General features: G+C 40.7%; 1 protein-coding gene across 15 annotated transcripts in view; it reads left to right on the top strand.

The window, feature by feature from the left end:
* ptprma (protein tyrosine phosphatase receptor type Ma) overlaps positions 1-20,543 on the top strand; it is a 267,072-nt gene that overhangs the window by 223,892 nt on the left and 22,637 nt on the right. For 4 of the 15 annotated variants that reach the window (XM_037537051.1, XM_017706825.2, XM_017706822.2 and 1 more), the window contains 7 exons: positions 415-441; positions 1,472-1,483; positions 2,246-2,439; positions 4,465-4,473; positions 7,904-7,991; positions 10,968-11,044; positions 16,865-16,901. In XM_037537051.1, coding sequence (XP_037392948.1) covers positions 415-441; positions 1,472-1,483; positions 2,246-2,439; positions 4,465-4,473; positions 7,904-7,991; positions 10,968-11,044; positions 16,865-16,901 — 444 coding nt within the window. The remainder of the gene's footprint in view (positions 1-414; positions 442-1,471; positions 1,484-2,245; positions 2,440-4,464; positions 4,474-7,903; positions 7,992-10,967; positions 11,045-16,864; positions 16,902-20,543) is intronic. The other 11 variants (XM_037537053.1, XM_037537052.1, XM_017706828.2 and 8 more) reach the window with 5 other exon arrangements.

Genomic DNA, 20,543 nt, shown 5'->3' with positions numbered 1-20,543 from the left:
CCAGTAGTTACATTGCTGTTGTGTGTATTGTTAAAGAGTGATTATGCAGTTATTACAGACACTTGGGAAATGTCTTAATGCAGTAATGGAGTGCCTATGTTGCATCAGCATGTTTTGCTTTTCACGTAGGTCTAAGCAGGAAGAACTATGTGCAATATGCAATCATATAAATCACTTATATGTAAATGTATGTTAATCCAAACTACACAGCATAATGCAAGCAAAGTATTGAGCTGTCAACATACACAGTTCTTCCTTTTTGGATCAGACTCTGCTCTTACTTTTCTCTTGTTTTACTGCAATTCTAGCTGTCAATTGCTCTGCTGCTAACTGATTTCCACAGTGAACTCTGCAATCTCACTTCCGTATTTTCTTTTCTTTGTAACCTCCCAATTCTACACGGGTTTTGGGCAGACCCCTTTGTGCCAACTGCTATCTTAGGTGAGACACCATTTCCACTTTCTGCTTCTCCAGTGCTCAGCTCTAGCTGTATGACATGTGTCAGACTGTGTAAGCATTGCAATGATAGCTTTTGAGAGGTACACAACAGGATGAGAAAGTGAGATAGGCAGAAAGCAAGAGAGGGAAGTAGAGAGAGAGAGAGAGAGAGAGAGAGAGATTTGTTTTCGTACTGATGATGGCTTCCTCACATCCATACCTGCCTGCTTTCCTCTTCTCTGTAAGGCGAGGGTTTTTTCTCCCCGAGCTGAAGTTGGCTTCACCCCATCCCATCCGCATTCCGTGTCGTGCGTGTGACGTCACGTATGTCTATGACCTCTCATGTGCATGGACAGATAATGTGGACTGGATGAGGGGGGGGGTGACAGTGTGGTGCATTTAAACAAGCAAACCAACAATACAATACACACAAAGCAAAATACAACGGCCCACAGCCATCCTAACATCTCTTAATTACAGTGCAAAAGCTCATACATGAAGGATTTGGATAGACTAGATAAAGTTTGGCTCGTATTTTTGTGAACTGGAATCTTTATCATTAGCACAACTAACAAATTTTAGCATTTACAAGAGCAAGAATTTAGATATGTTCATTTATAGTGAACATATCTTGTGAGGCACCAAAATATGTCATCAGACCAAACATTTGGCACCTATCCACTATGCTAGAAGAGGACATGAGTTACTTATAGACGTGTTTTCAGTGGGGTTCACATTTTTTAACCACTGATTTGGCCTCTAATATGAAATGGTTCTTGTTTTAATGTAAGACAGCAAATTGCTGATGCTGATTATTTAGTAATGGGCAGGTCAACCAAACACATTGTAGAGCAGCCAGCATTTCAATATAGGCTCCTTATGGTCTATGGACAAGAGTCTGTTTAAGACCAAAACAACAACAAAAAATATGTCTAGGTGCTCTTGTTTCAACTATCTTGTTGCTTATACCCTGTTTCCTTTCTCTTCTCCTTTTTTTCTTCACATTTAACCTGTTATGTATCCTCTTAAAAAGTGCCAATTAATGGTAAGTTGCCAGTCTGCCCTGTGTTTTTGGGGGTGGAGATGTATGTGGGTCATGCTGAAGGGTTGCCTTCCCCAAACTGTGTCACCTCGCATGGCCTTGCGTAGCATCTCGCCCTGCCCTGTCCACCTGTGCAGCCATTAGCTAGCATGGCCGTCACCCATGGGCGTCCTCTTCATGCATATGTGGACAATGTGACATTCCCCCCTCCTCCCACCTGCACCCTCTCTTATTCTACTTTCTTTGGTTTCACACCCCCCCCACCCCACCCCCACCACGTCGTTGTGAAGGTGTCTCATCTGACATTGCCATTGTAGCCGCTAAGGTAACCCTCCTTACAGTACCATGCATCATGGAGAGCCACAGACAAGTCACCATTCCACCATTTGTGCAAGCTCATTCCGCCATTGATCCAACTCCGGATAGTGAGTTTCTGTAGAGAACCAAGCCGCCAGGTAGCTTTCCAGAACAGGACTCTATTCTAGAATTGTACTCTGTTAGAAATAACTAGTCAGGTAAACTTTATAGTTTGTGCACCTCTATGTTTCACTTTAACTCTGTGTATGTTGTATGATTAGCTTCACGTATTATTATTTACTGTAATAGCAATGCTCATTTCCTCATGTTTTTCTCATGTTGTAACTCTATCGTAAAACCCTGTACTCATTCATTTCTTCTGCGATTTGCTGGAATGTGACCTTGCTGTATGCGGTGCCTCAGGCCTGACCAGTTCCTCTGGCCCCATCTCTCTCTCCCTCGCTGCAGATGAGAACCACACGGTGACCAGTGACACCAGCAGCCTGGTACAGTCCCACACGCACTCCTATAAGAAGAGAGAGGCGGTGGACGTGCCATACCAGACGGGTCAGCTTCACCCAGCCATCCGCGTGGCTGACCTGCTGCAGCACATCACGCAGATGAAGTGTGCTGAAGGTTACGGCTTCAAAGAGGAGTATGAGGTGAGCTAGTGACGGGAGTGAGTGTCCACACTTTTACTGTCAGCTGCATCTCGTCTTTATTTATTTATCTATCTATTTGTTTATTTATTTATTTTTCATGTCTTTCTTTTTTTGCTTTTTACTTTCCTCATCTTTCTTTTTTATTCTCTTTCTTTAATCATCGATTTTCTTTCTTCACCCCTTCTTAGTTAGTTTTTTTTCCTTGTGTTTTTTATTTTGTACTTATTTTTCTTTATGTTTCTTCCCGCATCTTTCTTTATTTATTTCTGTCATTTCTTCTTTTTCTTTGTCTTTCTATTTTAATCTCTTTCTTTAATCGTGTATCAATTTTCTATTCACCCCTCTTCACCCCATCTTAGTTTGTTTGTTTCTTTTTTCCTTGTGTTTTTTGTGCTTCTTTTTCTTTCTTTCTTTCTTTCTTTCTTTCTTTCTTTCTTTCTTTCTTTCTTTCTTTCTTTTTCGTCATGTGTTTCTCTTCTGTCCTTCCTTTTATCATCTCCCATTCTTGGTTTTTCTGTTTTTCTATAATTATTTTACTAGCTTTCTTTCTCTTTCTCACCTGTTTCTTTCATTCGCTCTTTCTTCATCTGTTTTTCCGGATTCATTCTCTCTTACGTATTTTTGTTTAGTCTATTTGTCCTCTTTCACTTGGTCCTTTCTTTTCTACTACTCTGTGTCTCCTCTTTGGTTGTTATGCCGAGCATGATGTTGCACATAAATCTCTCTCTCTCTCTCTTTATCTCTCTGTCTCTCTCTCACTCTCTTTCTCTCTGTATCTCTCTGTCTCTCTCTCTGTCTCTTTATTTCTCTCTGTCTCTCTCTCTCTTTCTCTCTGTATCTCTCTGTCTCTCTCTCTGTCTCTCTTTATCTCTCTGTCTCTCTCTCACTCTCTTTCTCTCTGTATCTCTCTGTCTCTCTCTCTTTCTCTCTGTATCTGTCTCTATCTCTTTCTGTCTGTATCTCTCTGTCTCTCTCTCTTTCTCTTTGTATCTCTCTCTGTCTCTCTTTAAAAGACTTTTCATGAGCTCTTAATATGCAAAAAGCACACATTTGTGTCCTTGCACTCAGTGCCTGTATCATCACTCGCACTCCACCAGCTCTGTGTTCATGCTCCTGCAGTTTGTTGACTCCATGCCACTACGCTTAGCTCTTTAAGGCCCAAAGACAGGCGACTCTTTAACTACCTAGCAACCCTAAACCGTCCTGGTGTGAAAATTAGCCTGTAAATCTGAAAGCCCCCTGAATCACACTCGCTGGCAGACACACTTGGGGGATTCAGCGACTGAGGCTGTTTGTTAATGGCTAAGACAACTGAGAGATGTCAGCAGTGCTAAGCGCCTGAATCTGAGCACACAGCTCCCCTCGTTAAACAAACGCCACACACTCTCTGTCACCCTCTGTCTCCACCGTGTGTGTGTGTATATGTGTGTGCAGGGTATGTGTGCGCGCATGTGGGCCGCACTTCCTTTTCATTGCTTCTTGCATCTCCACTGTCCTAAACAGAACTGGTTTATCTGTAGTGTAATTCCCACCCACCTCCATCTCATGTTCTTCTCCTCCAAACCTGCTGCTTCACCATTAAATAAGACCTGAATTAAATAAATATTTCTGCTTGGATACCCCCTGTTCAGCCCAGCCTGTGCTCGCAGTTTGGGGCTACCCTGAGGGCTTAATTCATTATGGATAAAGATTTTCAGGGCAGAGGTAGCTCTAGAGCTATAATATTGCAAGTTAAAAATACAGTCTGCAGAATAATTGATGCATCCACCTCCCCCTTTTCCTCCTTCCATGTGAAAGTGCTTGTTATAACTGTTTTCTTTTCTATCTTCCATTTCTGAATGCGCATTAGGCTGGAAAAAAGAGCAAAAGTCATTGCAGTGTGCCTTCCGTTTGCTGTCTTCACTTACCTGTCTTAGTTCAATGAACTTTAGAGATGACGAGGACTAAATCTGAGCACTAAACTCTTAACTTATCTTTCCCCTTGGTCCATGCTTCTTGTTATTCCATACATTAACTTTGGAAAAGCTAAACGAGGTAAGCCGACATTTTTGGATGTGATTGTAAATTGTTCTTAGTTGCTTGCTAGTTGCATTATGACTTGTCAGAACTTGCCAGCTTAAAACTGTCCAGTAGCTTGTCATTTAGGTCCTGTATTGTGTCTGTAGAGGATGTATGTAATATTGCAAACTGCTCATGTACATGTATTGCGTATATGTATATATATATGTATATATATATATGTAATATACCTGCTACTTTAACTTCAGCTTCACTTAGCACATCATGCTAAGTGCCATAATGTTAGTAGATTACTTTTTCTGTTCTTTCAAAACACATAGAATGGTACATCTGCAAGACAATATCCCCTATCCCTTCAAATCATGTGGAATAGTACATTTACAATAAAAGAGGGTTGAAATCTCCCTTGTACCTCCTTTATGTGTTTGTAGACAAATAACATTGGTACTATTCACATAAATGAACACATTCTGAAGTGGTGTTGCCTCATCCTGCCTGCTTTCAAACATCCCTTTGATTGTGTTTTATGGAAGAAGACTCTACTCCAGTGTTCTAGTTTTAACTGTCAGCCTTGCTTTTGACCCCTTGTGTCTTCCATGCTGATGCTCATCATTCCATTCTATTACTGGACACCATGCCATGCTTTGCTGAGCAGCTCCAGTGCTAGCATCCAGGCAGCCATCCATTCTGACTGGCCTTTTCCCTAACCACACCATCATAGCTGCATGCCGGGGGTGTTGTGATGCACTACACAAAACTCGCTGTGCTACTAATGACAGTTACTCTTGTCAGTTTGTGTGATGCATTTTGAAAAAAGACACATTGTCAAATTCCACAATTATTCTTTGTTTTTATGTGAGCTTGCTTTGACTTGACACCTTTCCAAAACTCCAGAGGCTTCATGTTTTGTCAAAGGCACAGGTGCAGATTGCAGCGCTTTGTCTAAAACAGTTGATTGATTTTTAATAACCGCCCTCCCTCCTGATCCACCGCGGTAGGGAGACAACACAAACAAAGGTGCGAGACACAACAAGGGGTTCATGTCACACCCGAGCAAGAGACTGAGCATTATTATCTATTGAGGAGTTGCTCGGAGGCATAACGCTGATGAAATCTGTTATTATTGCCTGTGTTTTCTGTTTGATTTGGCCCCTCAACACAGCCCTTTGCTTTTTCTAGACTTTTTAAAAATGCACACGGCAGAACAAACGTTTGGGCTCGTTTTCTACCTCCACCAATCAGATGTTAGCTTATTGACTTAGATTTTGAGGCCCAGCCAATAGTATAGCAGAGCCTAGAGGGACAGCCGCAGCCTGGAGCGCCCTTACAGCTATTTTACTTTTTCATTCTGTCTCCATCTGCTGCAAGGCTGCGCCAGATCTTAATGACTCTCCTTCATTGTTTTTAGACTTAAAAAAAAAAACATTATTTTTCCATGAAGCCTGGAAATGATTCTTCTATTTCAGTGAAGGACTACATGTGCAACGTTTATTCCTCTTTTTTATGCTGACTGTTTTCCATAGCAATTTATATTTTGTGCCTGGGATATGAACCATAACTGCACAGAAAACCAGGCAAAGGCTATGTCAGTATTTGTTTGACAAAGTTTGTACTCTGTAACATGCCCACAGTCTGCAGATGTTCTTTAAAGCATTTGCTTATGACTGTTTTGAATATATGAATATCTCGTGAGGGTTCTCTTCCAGCTGACATAGCACGCTCGCAGGTTTGACATGCGTCTGAACCAGTTTGTCTGTGCCTCTCATTATTCTCCCCTGCTGTGGTCCCTGCATTGGACTCCGCATCTCATTACTGCCTGATACACGTGCCAAGCGTCTAAAAGGTGTTCGTCACTCATAACCCCCCCCTGCCCGTCCACATCTCCCAGATGCCTCAGCTCCCTGTCACGTAGACGACATGAAAGGACAGCTGTCTCCAAAGACACAAGGCTGCTGTGAATAACAAGCCAGCTCTGCTTTTGAAAATCTAAACTGTGTCCATGTAGCGAGAGAGGGAGAGAAGCCAAGTCTTCCCGTCGTTGTCAATATGTATTAAACCGCCTTTAATGTCTCCGCCACCAGCCTCAATGCGTCGGAAGGAAAAGCAATCTGCATTAAATACACCCGCCCTTCAAAGTGTCCCTTGCTGCTGCAGTTACAAGGCAACTGCCGCCACCTCTATCACAAGGCCCAGCCTGGTCAGCGGAAAGGTCATGTGATAAGCCTGATCCTTTTAATCCAGGCGGAAAGGTACGCTCATAGCGTTCATATCTGAGCCCGGCTGCTCTGAGCAGCTACTGTTTGCATATTAAGAGCTCATTTCTGGGAACATTAGACAGTTCTCATTTCCTTGCCCTGTTAAGCAATGATATGTGCAATTTTAACAGTCTCAGAAACTTTAGAAAAGCAGAGCTCAACTACCGCTCAGAAAAAGGTAAACAGATTTTAGCTTCATTGAAGCATAACCGTAAATCTGCCTGTGCCAACCCATAGCAAGGTTTAAACCATGTTCACCGGGAAAAGAGATTTAGACTGTAGCATCCAGCAGCTTCGCAGTCCCCCAGGTGTCCCCTCCTGGCTTCCGCTGTCACTGCCAGGGACTCGAGCTGGTGTCATTAACTACACTGAGGCTGATCAAGGCACTATGTTCTTCACTGCGAATTCTGTGTCATCATCGCATTCAGACCCAAAGGATGCTCAGCTTCACTAAGAGAAAGAGCAGCAGTCGCTTACAATCACCAGCAATCATATCAATTGTCTGTGGATGGTGAGGTATCAGAGGCACGCGGCTGGCTGCAGATAATAATGCATCATTATGCTCTATTTATACCTCAGAGCTACACTCCATCGAGAGTCGAGCAGGCAGCTGGAAGCAGTGAGAACAGACAAGTCTGAACACCCCAGCAGCTTTCCCTCGCACCCCCCACTGAACAAATGCTAGCTGCTGTTGAAGTGTGTCTTCATAATAAGCTTTAATTGTGTGGCCGAGTAGCTCGAAATTGCCAGATTCCCCACACACCATTAATATTTCATCATGTTCAGGGAAAGTGTCTGTTTTTTGATCCCATTGCAAGCCGATTTTTTTTTTCAGTATTTAATTTCTACCAGTCAAGCCCCTTAGTAGAGTCAGTGAGATGGACAGGTCATTTTTGCTCCACGGTGGAGTCTGGCTCACAAACACTGAACTGATGCTTCTCTAATAGCCCTCAGTTTTGACACTACTCTAAGGGTTCCTTGCTCCCGTCCATTGATGTCAAATAATGATGTGAATCTAGTTAGCTTAACTCTCTTCCTTTCGACTGTTCACGTTTGAAGTCCAACTTGGTCATCATTTAAGGCAGTAACCTTTTGACCTCATTTCCCACACTTCCTGTCCTTGATCCTCAACGCCTGTCTCTCTCTCTCTCTCTCTCTCTCTGTCTCTCTGTCTCATTTCCTCTCCACAGAGCTTCTTCGAAGGGCAGGCTGCGCCATGGGACTCTGCAAAGAAAGATGAGAACAGGATGAAGAACCGTTATGGAAACATCATCGCATGTATGTAGATAATGATCTTAATTCTGGGTGTTTTTTTGTGCACTGTGCAGCGGAGCTCAGTGGGCCGCCTGCTGCCGGAGAGCTGCATACGTAATTGCACTTTTGATTAGATTTCACTCCTTTTAAAAATGCTGTCTTAAAGTAAAGATCCTCACTCAGTCTGACACTTTTGTATGCCCTGGCATGCACATGCTACCACAATGTCAATGGCAATTATGAAAATAAGCCTCCATAAAATGAGGAATTATTTTGGAATATTGCCCCTTCCAGAGTCTTCCAACAGTCCACCCCCCATTCCCTCGTTACTAGCAGTTTACTCGAGAGAAATTGGCCAACTCAGTATGGCTACAAACACTCCCTGTCCCAAGCCAATGAGCAAGCATCCAATCACAGGCCAGCTCTGGGTCTGTGAGCCCCGGGCCATGTTAGACATGACGGAGTCTCTGGCCACAACGTTCCCGCAGGACTCGAGCAGCCATAATCACGCTGTGTAAATCCTTCACATCAACTTAGCGTCTCTTAGATGAAATAGGAAGGAAAAACGGTGCTATATGAATTGGTTTCAATTAGTCATATTGACAGTTGGTGGAGGGACAGATGCTCATTACAAAATGAGTAATAACAAATGTTATTATCTGCAGATGTAGAAATGCCACACCAAATTGTGTGAGCTCTCAAATGGCTGTATAATGAAATTCACTCACATCTCTTTATGTAACGGGGAGCGAGGAGGCGGACGCACGTGCTGAGATAAGCGAGATTTACTAAGGGCAAGTCCAGGGTCATGGTCAAGACGGTCCAGGGTCATAGAGCTAATACGGATAGAATGATGCCCAGACATGACATAAACCAGAATAACCAACAAAGCAGATAACAATTCAGACAACACAGACAGAGATTCAAGCAACACAATCAACATACACCAAACAGAGATTCAAACAACAAAGACCAGCAAACCCAAAGGCCAAACACAGGGCTTAAATACACAGGGATAATGAGGGACAGGTGAAAACAATCAGGGCTGGAGTCAAGAAACGAGGGGCAGGACTACGGATACCAAAACAAAGGAGCACATGGAGTAGTGGGAGGAGCCAACCATGACACTTTAAAACTAGTGTAATATTTACCATGCAGCCCAACCTAAAAGATGACTTCATATGTTAACAAGTAAATTAACTAGTATTTTTCAAAATATTTGAATGAGTGTTTTTTTTCCAGTATTTGTTGAGGTAACTAGTTAAATTACTTGTAACCACATGAAGTGTTTTTTTTTTAGGTTCATCTTCTGCAGTATATGCAGACCACTTAAAAGACTGTTCAAATTTTCTACCCCTCAGAGGGTCTCATCAACAAGTAAAAATAAGTTTAGCATGCTACCGGTTTTGACAAGCTGTTTTACCTGCAATCATTTTATCTGGTGAATGCTAAAATATCAAGTTAGCTTAGCATTATGCTGTATTTCTTCATTAAACAGGACTCCTTCCACTTTTTGGGTCTTTTATCAAGCTCTCATGCTGTGCACAGAAATCTTAACCAGCCTACATGCTCAGAACAGACTTGCAAGTGACTGTTCCTATTATTTCTCCATGAAGACAGCTCTGCCTTTACCATGAACAGTGCAATCTTGACCAGAGCAAGAAACATTTTTAGAAATATGAAGCATCTTTAATGTTTAAAGTTGGCTCTTTGTTATCAGCCCCACAGTGCTATGGTACATCAAATAAAATCAAATGAAATCATATCACGTTTGTCACATTACATTTACACAGGTATGAAGGTGAAATCTTAGGTGCGTATCTCCCCTTGTAGTACTTAAATATACAAGCAATATATAAGAAAAGAAACAAATATATGCAAACATTAGACTCTAAATGTACACACATATACACACTATACATATTAGCATATACCAGTGTTGCATCCTTCCAATATTCAGCTTTTGTACAGTAATATTATAGACAGTGTTACACTTTTCCATATATACAACATGTGAGTCGGAGATAAATAAATGAGATGCAGGGTCCACAGGGGATAGAATATTGATATATAGATCTGCCAAATTACAAGGCATAGATAGAAGATGTACAAACTGTGTGTGCAGGTATAGACTGGCTAGATAAGTTACAGTAAGATTGCTAGATAATGTAGCAATGATAGATAATTGCTAGACAGTACATTATAAATCATTTTGATGCATCTATCAAACTTTATCTCAGTCAATATTTGATTATTTGCAAGCAGTAATGTGTGTTTATATGCATGTTATTCAATACAAGAAAACAAGGGTAGACGGGCTCTTTTCTTACTCCAGGCTTCTTCTTAGAAGGAGTGTGCAGTCAGTGAGTTGATTTGAGTCTACATGCTACGGACTATGAGCTGTGGTGTAAATCAGTTTTTAAGCAGTGTTACAAAGGCACATGTGCATGCAAAATTGATAATCTCACTCCTGTCTCACTCCAGCCACAGAAAAATCTCACTCCAGTCACCTCATGAAGGTTGGCAGCCTTGTTATGTTGTCATAATTTTTATATATATCTTATCATTGATGTCTAAAAGAAAACAAGTATCTCAAAATTGACGACTTTACCTGTGGCAAAATTGCCTCTTACTTTTAATGTAACTTTTAATGTAAGAGATCTTTTTCCAAGCAATTTTAGAGCATTTCTGGTGGTCCGATAATTATGAAATTTTCTCACAATGTCAGACTTTATACTCAAATGATGTGGAAAGATGAAAGTAGAAAAAAAGATATTTGTTTTTTGGGCAGTGACAATATATTAACCCCTAAAATCTCAGGCTTATTATTCAGTAACTACAGGTTATATAATTATAGAAGAGTGTAATAAAACTTTGGTCCTGGACATTTAAGGAGTTAAATCTTCATTTGGGGCTTACTCCTGTCCTCAAGGTCATTAGACATGAGCCTGCAGTGTGCTTGGTTTTGTTTTGTTTTTCACACGTTTTTTCTTCTTCCAGATGACCACTCCCGTGTCCGACTGCAGGCTCTTGACGGGGAGCAAAGCTCGGATTACATTAATGCAAATTACATTGATGTAAGTACTGAGACCAGCCAAGGCTTAGACATAGAGGTCAGTGTGTGAGGTCACTATGTATGTGTGGATCTCTACAAAGTGAGGCAATAGTGTGGATACAGTTTACCTTCCCATCGCTTCCATTCAAAACAGAACATTATTGATCCAGACAGAATGTCAGCAGATCAGGCTTTGAATTTCCTCCCCCAGCCAACAACAGATAACACTGTTAGGAGCAGAGACTCTGAAGCATAAACAAACATTGCCTGCGTAAGTGCACACAAGTCGACTAGCACAATCCATTGGCCTCATTATTTTCCATTTGGCTTTGTTTGAAAATAATTTCACTGATAGAGCGGAGTGGTTACACCTCAAAGGAAGTTGTTTGGTCTGTCATGATTCACTCTTCAAATAATGGTGGCATGTTGCTGGCCTGTCAGTTGCTATGGGCTTCTCTTGGCATGCGGCCTCTTTGGAGGAGGACGGTGACGTGTGGCCACTCTGGATATTTGTTGTACTGTTGTTGGTCATTGGGCTCCTTGTTGTCATGGGAGGTGAAGGAGGCAATGGCTAAGCATCACCACCTCTCTTCTCCGTGTTTGTCCGTGGTTGCTGTGTTTAGGTCGTCTCCCTGGTGATCCAACGCCTAGGAAAGGTCTTGACTAATGTTTATACTTCCGGTCGGGGCTGTTGACAGAGTAAATGTTATTTTCATCTCCTGTCAATCGACTAGCTATGATCAACATGCTCTGACAGCCCTTACACATACAGATCTCTTCCCTTCCCCCTGCTCTTTCTATCTCTATTTCCCCTCTTTAATGTGCCTATTCACTCGTCATTAGGACACTTTACATTTGCCTTCAAACACTTTTGTGGATGCCTGAAGCAGGTGGAACATGCGCTGAATTATTTACCCGCCCGCCTTTTAGCGTACGCCGCAATACAGACCAGACACTTAGCATCTCAAAGGACGATTAGAGGAAGCGTGCCTCACAGTATTATACTGTACGTGCTAAAGGGAGCGATAAGTGAATGCGGTTTAATCTTGCATGTCTGCTCCGTTGTAGCTCTTAAAACTGATTTATTCATGCTTAGCAGCCCTTACTGAACCATTTCATCCACTGTAGCAATGTGCAGATTTGTTTAGTAGTAGTGACTTACTATACTGTAGACAGGAAACAGAAGCAAAATGTTTAAACCTGACCTTTTAAGGAAACACATTCTTAAAAACTAGTGTAAGTTAAGGTTCAAGATTGTTTGTGGATCATTTATGTTGGTCCTGATTGATCATGAAATGTTCACAGGACGGAATAAGCAACTGGCCTGTTTAAATAGTGTAAGAAAGACAAACCAATAGAGTTACAAAGCTTGGTCACACTGTTCTGTACAGCAGTTTTCATAAGGCAGCGTGAGACCTCCAGAAACATGTATGCAGGCTGATTGTCTGTCATAAAGACTGCTTTTCTCAACTTTAATGTCAAGGTGATGTTATATTATGTCATGACACTTCCTGGGGTGAGATGATATAGACATTGTAGCTCGGTTTATGTCACACTGATATAATGCAGATAATACGTCATAGCTTACAATGTCAGGCTGGTGAAACGAATAGGCTCTTGGGTAAAGTGAGTTTCATTTGACCATTTAGAAGAATTAAGCTACGCCCCATCTTTAACATTACTTCCCTGCAATATGCTTTAAGATGTGGGCAGTTGTTAAAATGTGCTGTCATTTCGCCTTAAAAAGTGCAATAGTATCCCATCTTCAGAAAAAGTCACTGTCACTTGAGGTATGTTAGTTTTAGTGTCATATTGTCTCCTATGGCAGGTGACCTACTGACCTAAGCCTGTTGAAAGTTATGTCAGTCGTTATGATGAGTGTATGTAGGCATATTGTAGCCTTATGAACACTGCCCTGCAGTCGTCATACCCAAGGTTTTTTCCAGTTTTCTCACCTATTTAGTTGTATCCAATTGCACCCACTAGTGTTGGGACTTCCCCATTCACACGATACCATCAGCGATAGGAAGATGAAGACAAACACAGGCTTCCTCTGAGTCATGTGAACTGTCAGGTAATGGATGCCTGCGCAGGGTGATGGGGGAGAGGGAGGGCCATGACCACCCAGGGAGAGCAACGCCAATTATGCTCTCTTACAATCTCCTGATGATAGGGTCAGCGCTTGGACCGTTGTGCCACTTGGGAGTCCACTCAAAGGTTTTGAAATAACAGTGAACATATATACGTTGCCTTCTAGTAATCTGGAATATTTAGCATTTCAGAATACTTTTTACACAAATTAAGTTTTCTTTCAATAACTTTTACACTATTAGTGAACTTGCTACCTTAGGTTTAGTGCTGTACTCCACACATTTTATAACCTTGTAGTGATGTCAGCACTCATCAGCTGGCAAAACCTGGTCTTCACACCAAAGAAGACACTTTGATGAACATGAAGCTAAGTGTTACACAGTGTACCCAAAGTATCAGTATATAGCTGAATAATGTTCACAGCACCTTTGCAGATATTTATTCTTTTGACTATGATGACAGTTGTATGCAAAGCTTTGAAAACCCCCAGAGACGTGAAAGACGTGTTAACACATCCTCTATTGTAAACAAATTTAAATATGACAGTTTACTGCAAATTTTTGATTTTCTGAATTTAACAGATTTTGTAAAAATAAGATTTAAATTGTGCCATAACCTTTGCACAACTCACATTTTTTAAAATATATTTTCCACTGTGTTAAATGTAACAAATAAACAGTAATAGTGTATTCAAATATGTAGGAGTTTGTTCTCTGTAGAGGATGTGTAACTTATTTTCACTTAGAAAATCATTTGACCAGGAGCGTCCAAACTTTTGCATATGACTGTATGCTGTGACAGATATATTTGCAGCTTATGTAAGAAATCCAGCCCTCACCTCACACAGCCAGCCTTGCTTAAGGTCGCAGTGAACTTGTCAGGATGCAATGATGAAAACATCTTGGCTCTTGCTCCCTGTGGACTCTGAAGCTGTCTGTTTATGTTGATGAAGCTGTGTGTGAGTGCGAGAGGGGAGTGAGTGTGAGAGGGGCACCTGTCTGAATGTGTCTTGTCTCCTTAGCTTACCTGTGATTAGGTTCCCAGAAGAGACTGTCTCCTTACATTCAGGTTTAAGACTTCATATAGCAGGCTAAAATGAGCAGTCTACTGCCTGAGTGTGTGGTGGTCTGAATACAAATCTTTTGGGCATTGAAGGCCAATGTTTTTCATTTTTTTCAAAAAATGACTGCACGATTGAATCGTTGAAGTGTAAACAAAGTTTTTCAGTTATTTGATGTCAAATTGTCAAATAATTAAATGTATAAATGTAAGCTTAGTGACTCAGATTTTGTTGCAGTAGTGGACATAGGAAACATCATCAGTGAACCTACATGTGTCTTTTGAGTTTTTATATGATTTTTACAAGATAGATTAAACAAATTATTTAAAAAATGTCTTTGGTAAATATGTCATCCTGAATGAATTTAAAATTTATGCAGAAGCCAACAGTTTTAGTAATTTTAGTAATCATTCAGCCATGATATGTTTGGCTTATGAGCTTTGCACTGGAACTATAAGGTTAATATAGCTAGAAGAAGGAAGCTTTTACTCCACCAATTAACATAATGTGAACAGCATTCCTAAATCATCTCATACTAGGGATGCATCAACATCATTTTTTTCAGACTGAGTACAAATACAGGTACATCATTTTTAGTACTCGCCAATACCAAGTCCAATACCATAATGACTTACCTTCTTAGAATTAAGTGGTTTATAACAGTTGCAGGGAACAGTTGTGGTTGTGTTAGTGTGTGTTTAAAAACAGGCTAAAGGCATACAGTGTAGGTCTGTGTAGGGAATGTGCCAAGGCAGAATGTTAAAAGTGACTGACAGCTTTGTGTCTGACCACCACAGAGTCAGTAACACTATATGAGTGGACACCTACTGCCAGCTTGAGTTGTTAGTTCATTAGCGTGGCAGCGTACACTCAGCTTACATAACATGGTAGTTTCTGGCATTGGATGTCAGTGTCTGTGATTTTTTATGAGTATGTTCATAATAAATGAGTAAGGTATCGGGTCAATGTCCAATATAATCATAATAATAATAATAATAATAATAATAACTAAATAACTAATAATAAAATCATATCAGACTGTTCAGTAGACAGACTGGTTTATGGTTTCTGACATCCATTGACACACATTCTGTATGAAAATAGACAAAGAAAAAGTCCATACAGACAAAAAATATTTGCTGGTCAAATATATTTTAGGTGAAAAAACAAATCCAAACAATTCCTTTAAATTTAAACTATTTTATGTGGACACAGGAGTCAGACGAACGCGGATAAGAAGGCAAACCAGGTTTAACAACGGAGAGCAGAGATCGGGGTCAAAAAACAAAAAACATAGGCAACCAAAATCCAAGGGCAAGACAAAAATCGTAGTCAATTAAAAATCCAAAAGGTCCAAGCTCAGAGTCACAAAACCAGCTGGTGAAGGTACAAAAAGGGTGAGATCCAAAGGCAAAGTTGAAGAAACAAAGACAGGGTCATAGCAAATAATCAGAGACACAAAGAGACCGCTCAGTATGCTCAGAAAGCAGCAATACTTTGCACTGACTCTGTCTACAGCCCGGCCTTAAATACTAGTTAAGTAGGTCATCCTGAACAGGTGTGTTGAGTCAGTAATCAGGAGACTGTGAATGCTGGTAGTGACAGGCAATTGCCCATAGTCATGTGATCTCCTGAAGCAGTGTGGGAAATGGAGTCCTATTCAGTCTGAGGCGTGACAAACTACCTTTGGCTCATTGAAGACTTTTTCATTTGATGTGATGTATCTGTGAATTAGGTTCTTTCAAAATAACTTTTTACTTTCACGTAAGCAAAATGTTCTATTCCACTGTAGAAAAGCAATAGCTACCATGGCTGCAGTTTGGAAATCAAACGCAAAGTCCAAGTTCTATCGTTGGTGCTGTAGTTTCTCCATGTTTCTAGGCTTTCATTTATTACAAACTGTTTGATATGGCACCACAGCTCTGCACATACATATCCAATCAGCTTGGCCCAAACAGAGGGCCTGTATAAACACATTTCATGGCGGGACGCACAAAGATAAAGAAATCATTAAAAAGGGAGGGAGCCCAGCGGATGTGAGCAAGGGGAGGGACGTCTCCTCTCCTCCATCAGCCCCTTTATTCCGGCCTCCGAACCTTAATTACAGACGAACTGCATTAAATATGGCGCAGATAAGAAGGCAGAATGAGATGAGGAAGACAATGGAGGCTCTGCGCGGGTGGGAATCGCAGCTCTAGCCCCTTAATGTTCTGCTTCTGCACACTGAGCCCTTGCTGGGACACAGGACGCTTGACAAATGAAATGAGGGGATTAGCCTAATCCCACAGAGATTGAGCCTATTCCATAATATAATTCCACAATCTGCATTGAAGGCATTACAGTAGTTGTGTAGAAAGGTTTGTGGAAGGCTGTGTGGGTGTGTTCATATCAAAATCTGTCACATCAGTGTAAATCATTTAGAGACAGTGTATTACCAGTTTTAATTTGGAAAAGAACAGATGAATTAGCATGCTAACAACAAGTCACAGCTGCAGTTTGCAAGTTCTGATAGTAATTTAACAGTCATATGAACAGAAGTTTGGAGGTTTTCTGTCTCGGTGAGCAATGCTGAAAATGGGGAAACTACTGGAAATGGTCGGTTCCTTACTCAACATGTGTCACTCACAGTCTATTTATATGCTAATTGCTAGCAGACTTTAATTTGAAACGTCTCTCTTCTTTTAATTACAGGGATACCATCGACCAAATCACTACATAGCTACCCAAGGTAAGAAACCCCGCAAGTTCTTTTATCATCCCTTTGTTCTTATGCTGTCCAGACAGCCCATATGTGAGGGATGCAGGTCTTATGTGTCAGGTTTCTCTGTATATCTATACGCACACAAGTCCACTTGCTTTTTGAGCCATCTTGTGCTGAAGTGGCATCTTGGAACAATTAATCAGCCTTTGTGTCGGTGCAGGGGGTGGAATTGGGTGGCTGTTGAAGGATGTAAGTAATAAATAAATGGATTAGTTGCTGTGTACTAGTGCATTCTGTTGCTCGGTTAATCTGGCGGTCAGCGCGGCCCGCTCTCGCAGCAGCCCCCTGGAGGGAGCGTCTGATTGATAGTTAATTGTTGTGAGATTCTTGAAGGCAGTGTTGTTCCCACGTGCCGGCCAGCTCGTAGTGGAGGTGCTGGTGCAGCTCCGAATGCAATCACTTCCCCTAATAGACTCACAAGCTGGTATAGTGGCGCTGGGAGTTGCATAATTACCTGTTTATTGGAGCGTTGCCTGGTCTGTCCTCAGAGACAGCTCCATGTCTAAATGGCCTCTTTCATTCCCTCGCTCCTTTTTCTCACTCTTTCTCACTCTCCCCATCTCTCCTTAGCCCTTTTCCATCTTGATCTGTATCCTACAAAATGTGGGACAAAGTTTTGCATTTAACTTCAGAGCAGGTCCAAATGAAGGCAAAGGTCATTCGCCTTAGGCGAGTTAGAAATTAGAAATTTCACACAATTGCACAGTAATTATCCCTTTTACATTCTAAAGGGCTGTTTGTCCATTTTCACATCTGTCCACCACAAGACTATTTGGAAATAACAGAAATGGTTAACTGATAAAGCTGCGATGTGTTATGAAGATCCTGTCAAGGCCACCAATCCCCCTGTATTCCCCATCTCCCTGTGTATTCAATTAGAGGGCAGCTTTCAAAGGAAAGACTTTTTTCACATGGGAAGAGAAAAAAAAACATTAACAAGCTCAGAAGTTGCTGAGATCAAAGACAGACTTGCTCCAGGCTTATTTGGAGCTTGTCAGTATGTCTTTCCTTTTGCCTGAGCAGAGGATCACACCAAAGAAGCTTGATTGTGTCCAGTATTTTTCCCAATTTTGTCATACCTCTCCAAAAGCTGAAGTCTCAGAGGAACATCAGAGGTGATCAGGCTATAGAAGAGCTGGAGTAATTAGTAAAGGGTTTTCCAACAGTTTAGATTGAGAGGCCAAATGTAGAATTTGGTATAGAATACCACAGTAGTGCCACAGATGTTTTTAATGTATAAAAATGACAGTATACACTCAAAAATAATGCATGTATTTGATGTATAGTCAATTGAACAAATTATACATTTTGTTAGCTTTCTAATAGCTAATAAGTTAACACATCCTCTACATAGAACACATTTTGATATGACTTTTTTCTGCACATTTTCTACTTATTTGCACAGTTTAACATATTGGAAAAAAATCCTAAAATATGAAATGTGCCATAACCTTTGTACAGGTAACATTTTATGTTTTATTTTTTTCAATATGTTAACTTAAGCAAATTAATTATGCATGAACATGTCCTCTCTGTAAGGGATGTCTAACTTATTTGCACTTAAAAAATCAACAAAACATAATTTGAATAGGTTGCCTAAACTTTTACATTCTTTATACAATTCTATATTGGCATGTGGAAATCTGTAATTGAATTTCAAACCATTAAAACATGCCATTTACATTATGTGGATCTTTCATGATGACTTAGAATTACACTTGTCATGTTGTCGTGTATTAAAGTTTAAGAACATTTTCCCTGTCCTGTATAGTTACTACTATATGTAGTATTTCTTATACAGTAGTGAAAATATAGTCTGTTGTTAAAGCCTCACTTTAATGTAAAACTGACACTTGCTTGCAATGATTTGTTCCATCTTCTGACCTAATCAACAAAATGTTGAACATCTATTGTGCAATAAGAGTTTTTATGATGCCTTTCAACACTTGCATCCCACACTGTAAAATTCCTGTAAGGAAGAGGGGAGATTTTTCCCACACTATGTCTCAAGGGTCTCATTGGAAGCTCATTGTGAGCTCATTGGGACGATGAAAAGAATTCCTCTGCTGATGACAGAGCAGCCAGCTGACATACTGTCCAGCCTATTCTAGGCTGTAAGCTTTGCCTTTCAGCATGGCAGGAAAGCTTTTTCAGTGTAATTAGGGAAGCCTGACTTCACTTACAGGTGAACTGGGCCTTTTAGCGTATTGTGAACTACATCAGCACATTATGTCTGTACCTTCAGTTCTCCTCCATTTCTTTCCACATGCCACATTCTTTCAGTGATTATGACTGTTTACTTTTGTACATCATATGAGGAGTATGTGGGAGTGTGTGTCTATGCATTGCACCCTGCACAGACAAAGCAAAAACCCAGAAAACAGTGCCTAAAATGCATGGAAAACGATAGAAAAAGGCACATTGGCCAACAAAAAAACTCACACGGTCACTGGGGTGATATACATCACTTCACTGGGGTGGTTCCCTTAAGAGTATGTCTTTAGGATCTTTAGTCAGGGAAAATAATGAATAATTATGTTGCAGTTCACATATTGTAGCATATGTTGTCATAAACTTATAAACTACTTATATAAATATAAGTTACAAATGTTAAATGTGCAGTGAATGTTAAAACTAATTTTAAAGTGCACAGTTGGAACTTAAGACCATTGTCTTACCTTTGAAGGTGCATTTACACTGTTGCACCTTGGTGACAAAGGCCATATTTAAGCATACTCTATGAGGTGTTAACTTGCTTTGCTAAGAAAGTCTATAAAATACCAAGGGTGTTTAAACTTTTCAATATGGCTGTACTGTAGATAATGAGACATAAAACATCTGGGAAACATGTGTGAGCATATGTCTTGATAAGGTGTAAAAGCAAACCTGTGTGTTGCTGTAAGTGTGCATGCACACCATAAGATTTCCACCAGAGCACATTTTAGCTGCCTGCTTGTTCATTTCTCAAAATAGCACGTACAACCCGCATAAACTATCCACATGAAACCATATGATGATAAAAAGCTGTATGTATTGATGAATATTATATTCTGTATCAAGGAGTGAATTTGTGAATAAACCTGGCCTGTAGCTGTGAGTGCTTGTAATTAACTTCAGCAGACGAGGCTGATAATGAGAAAAATCTCTTCCAGAAGCAGTAGCTAATGCAAAACCAAAGTCAAATGCAAAGTCGTTTCTGAGGAGTTCTCAAGCTTTTAGAGCAACACTTGTGTTTGGTTATGCCGATGTTTTGTGTGCGTATGAATATGTCAAATCTCCTTTCCGTCTTTTTTCGTGGGGGATGCAATTTACTTTGGCTTGGAGGTAATGCATCAGCCCCGGAGAACGAGCACACAGATTTGCATGAGCTAATTAGCTCGTCAAAAGTCATTTCAGAATTTGCCCGTTGATTAAAAACAATGCTAATTAGAATTAATTAAATGTGTGATTTTAATTCCTTGCACTACGCCCTTATTGCTGGATGCTGGCCTACATGTTGGCCTTATTAAGGAGTTTTGGAACTTAATGGAAATGTAGATATACAAACCTGTCAACACTCATTGGAGTGCGCCCAAGCACACTGACACACAACGTGTCAATTTAAAGTGC

This window comes from Pygocentrus nattereri, chromosome 3 (genome assembly GCF_015220715.1).
Source record: "Pygocentrus nattereri isolate fPygNat1 chromosome 3, fPygNat1.pri, whole genome shotgun sequence".
Lineage (NCBI taxonomy): Eukaryota > Metazoa > Chordata > Actinopteri > Characiformes > Serrasalmidae > Pygocentrus > Pygocentrus nattereri.
The sequence above is the reverse complement of the archived record's forward strand: the minus strand, read 5'-3'. Positions and strand labels throughout refer to the sequence as shown.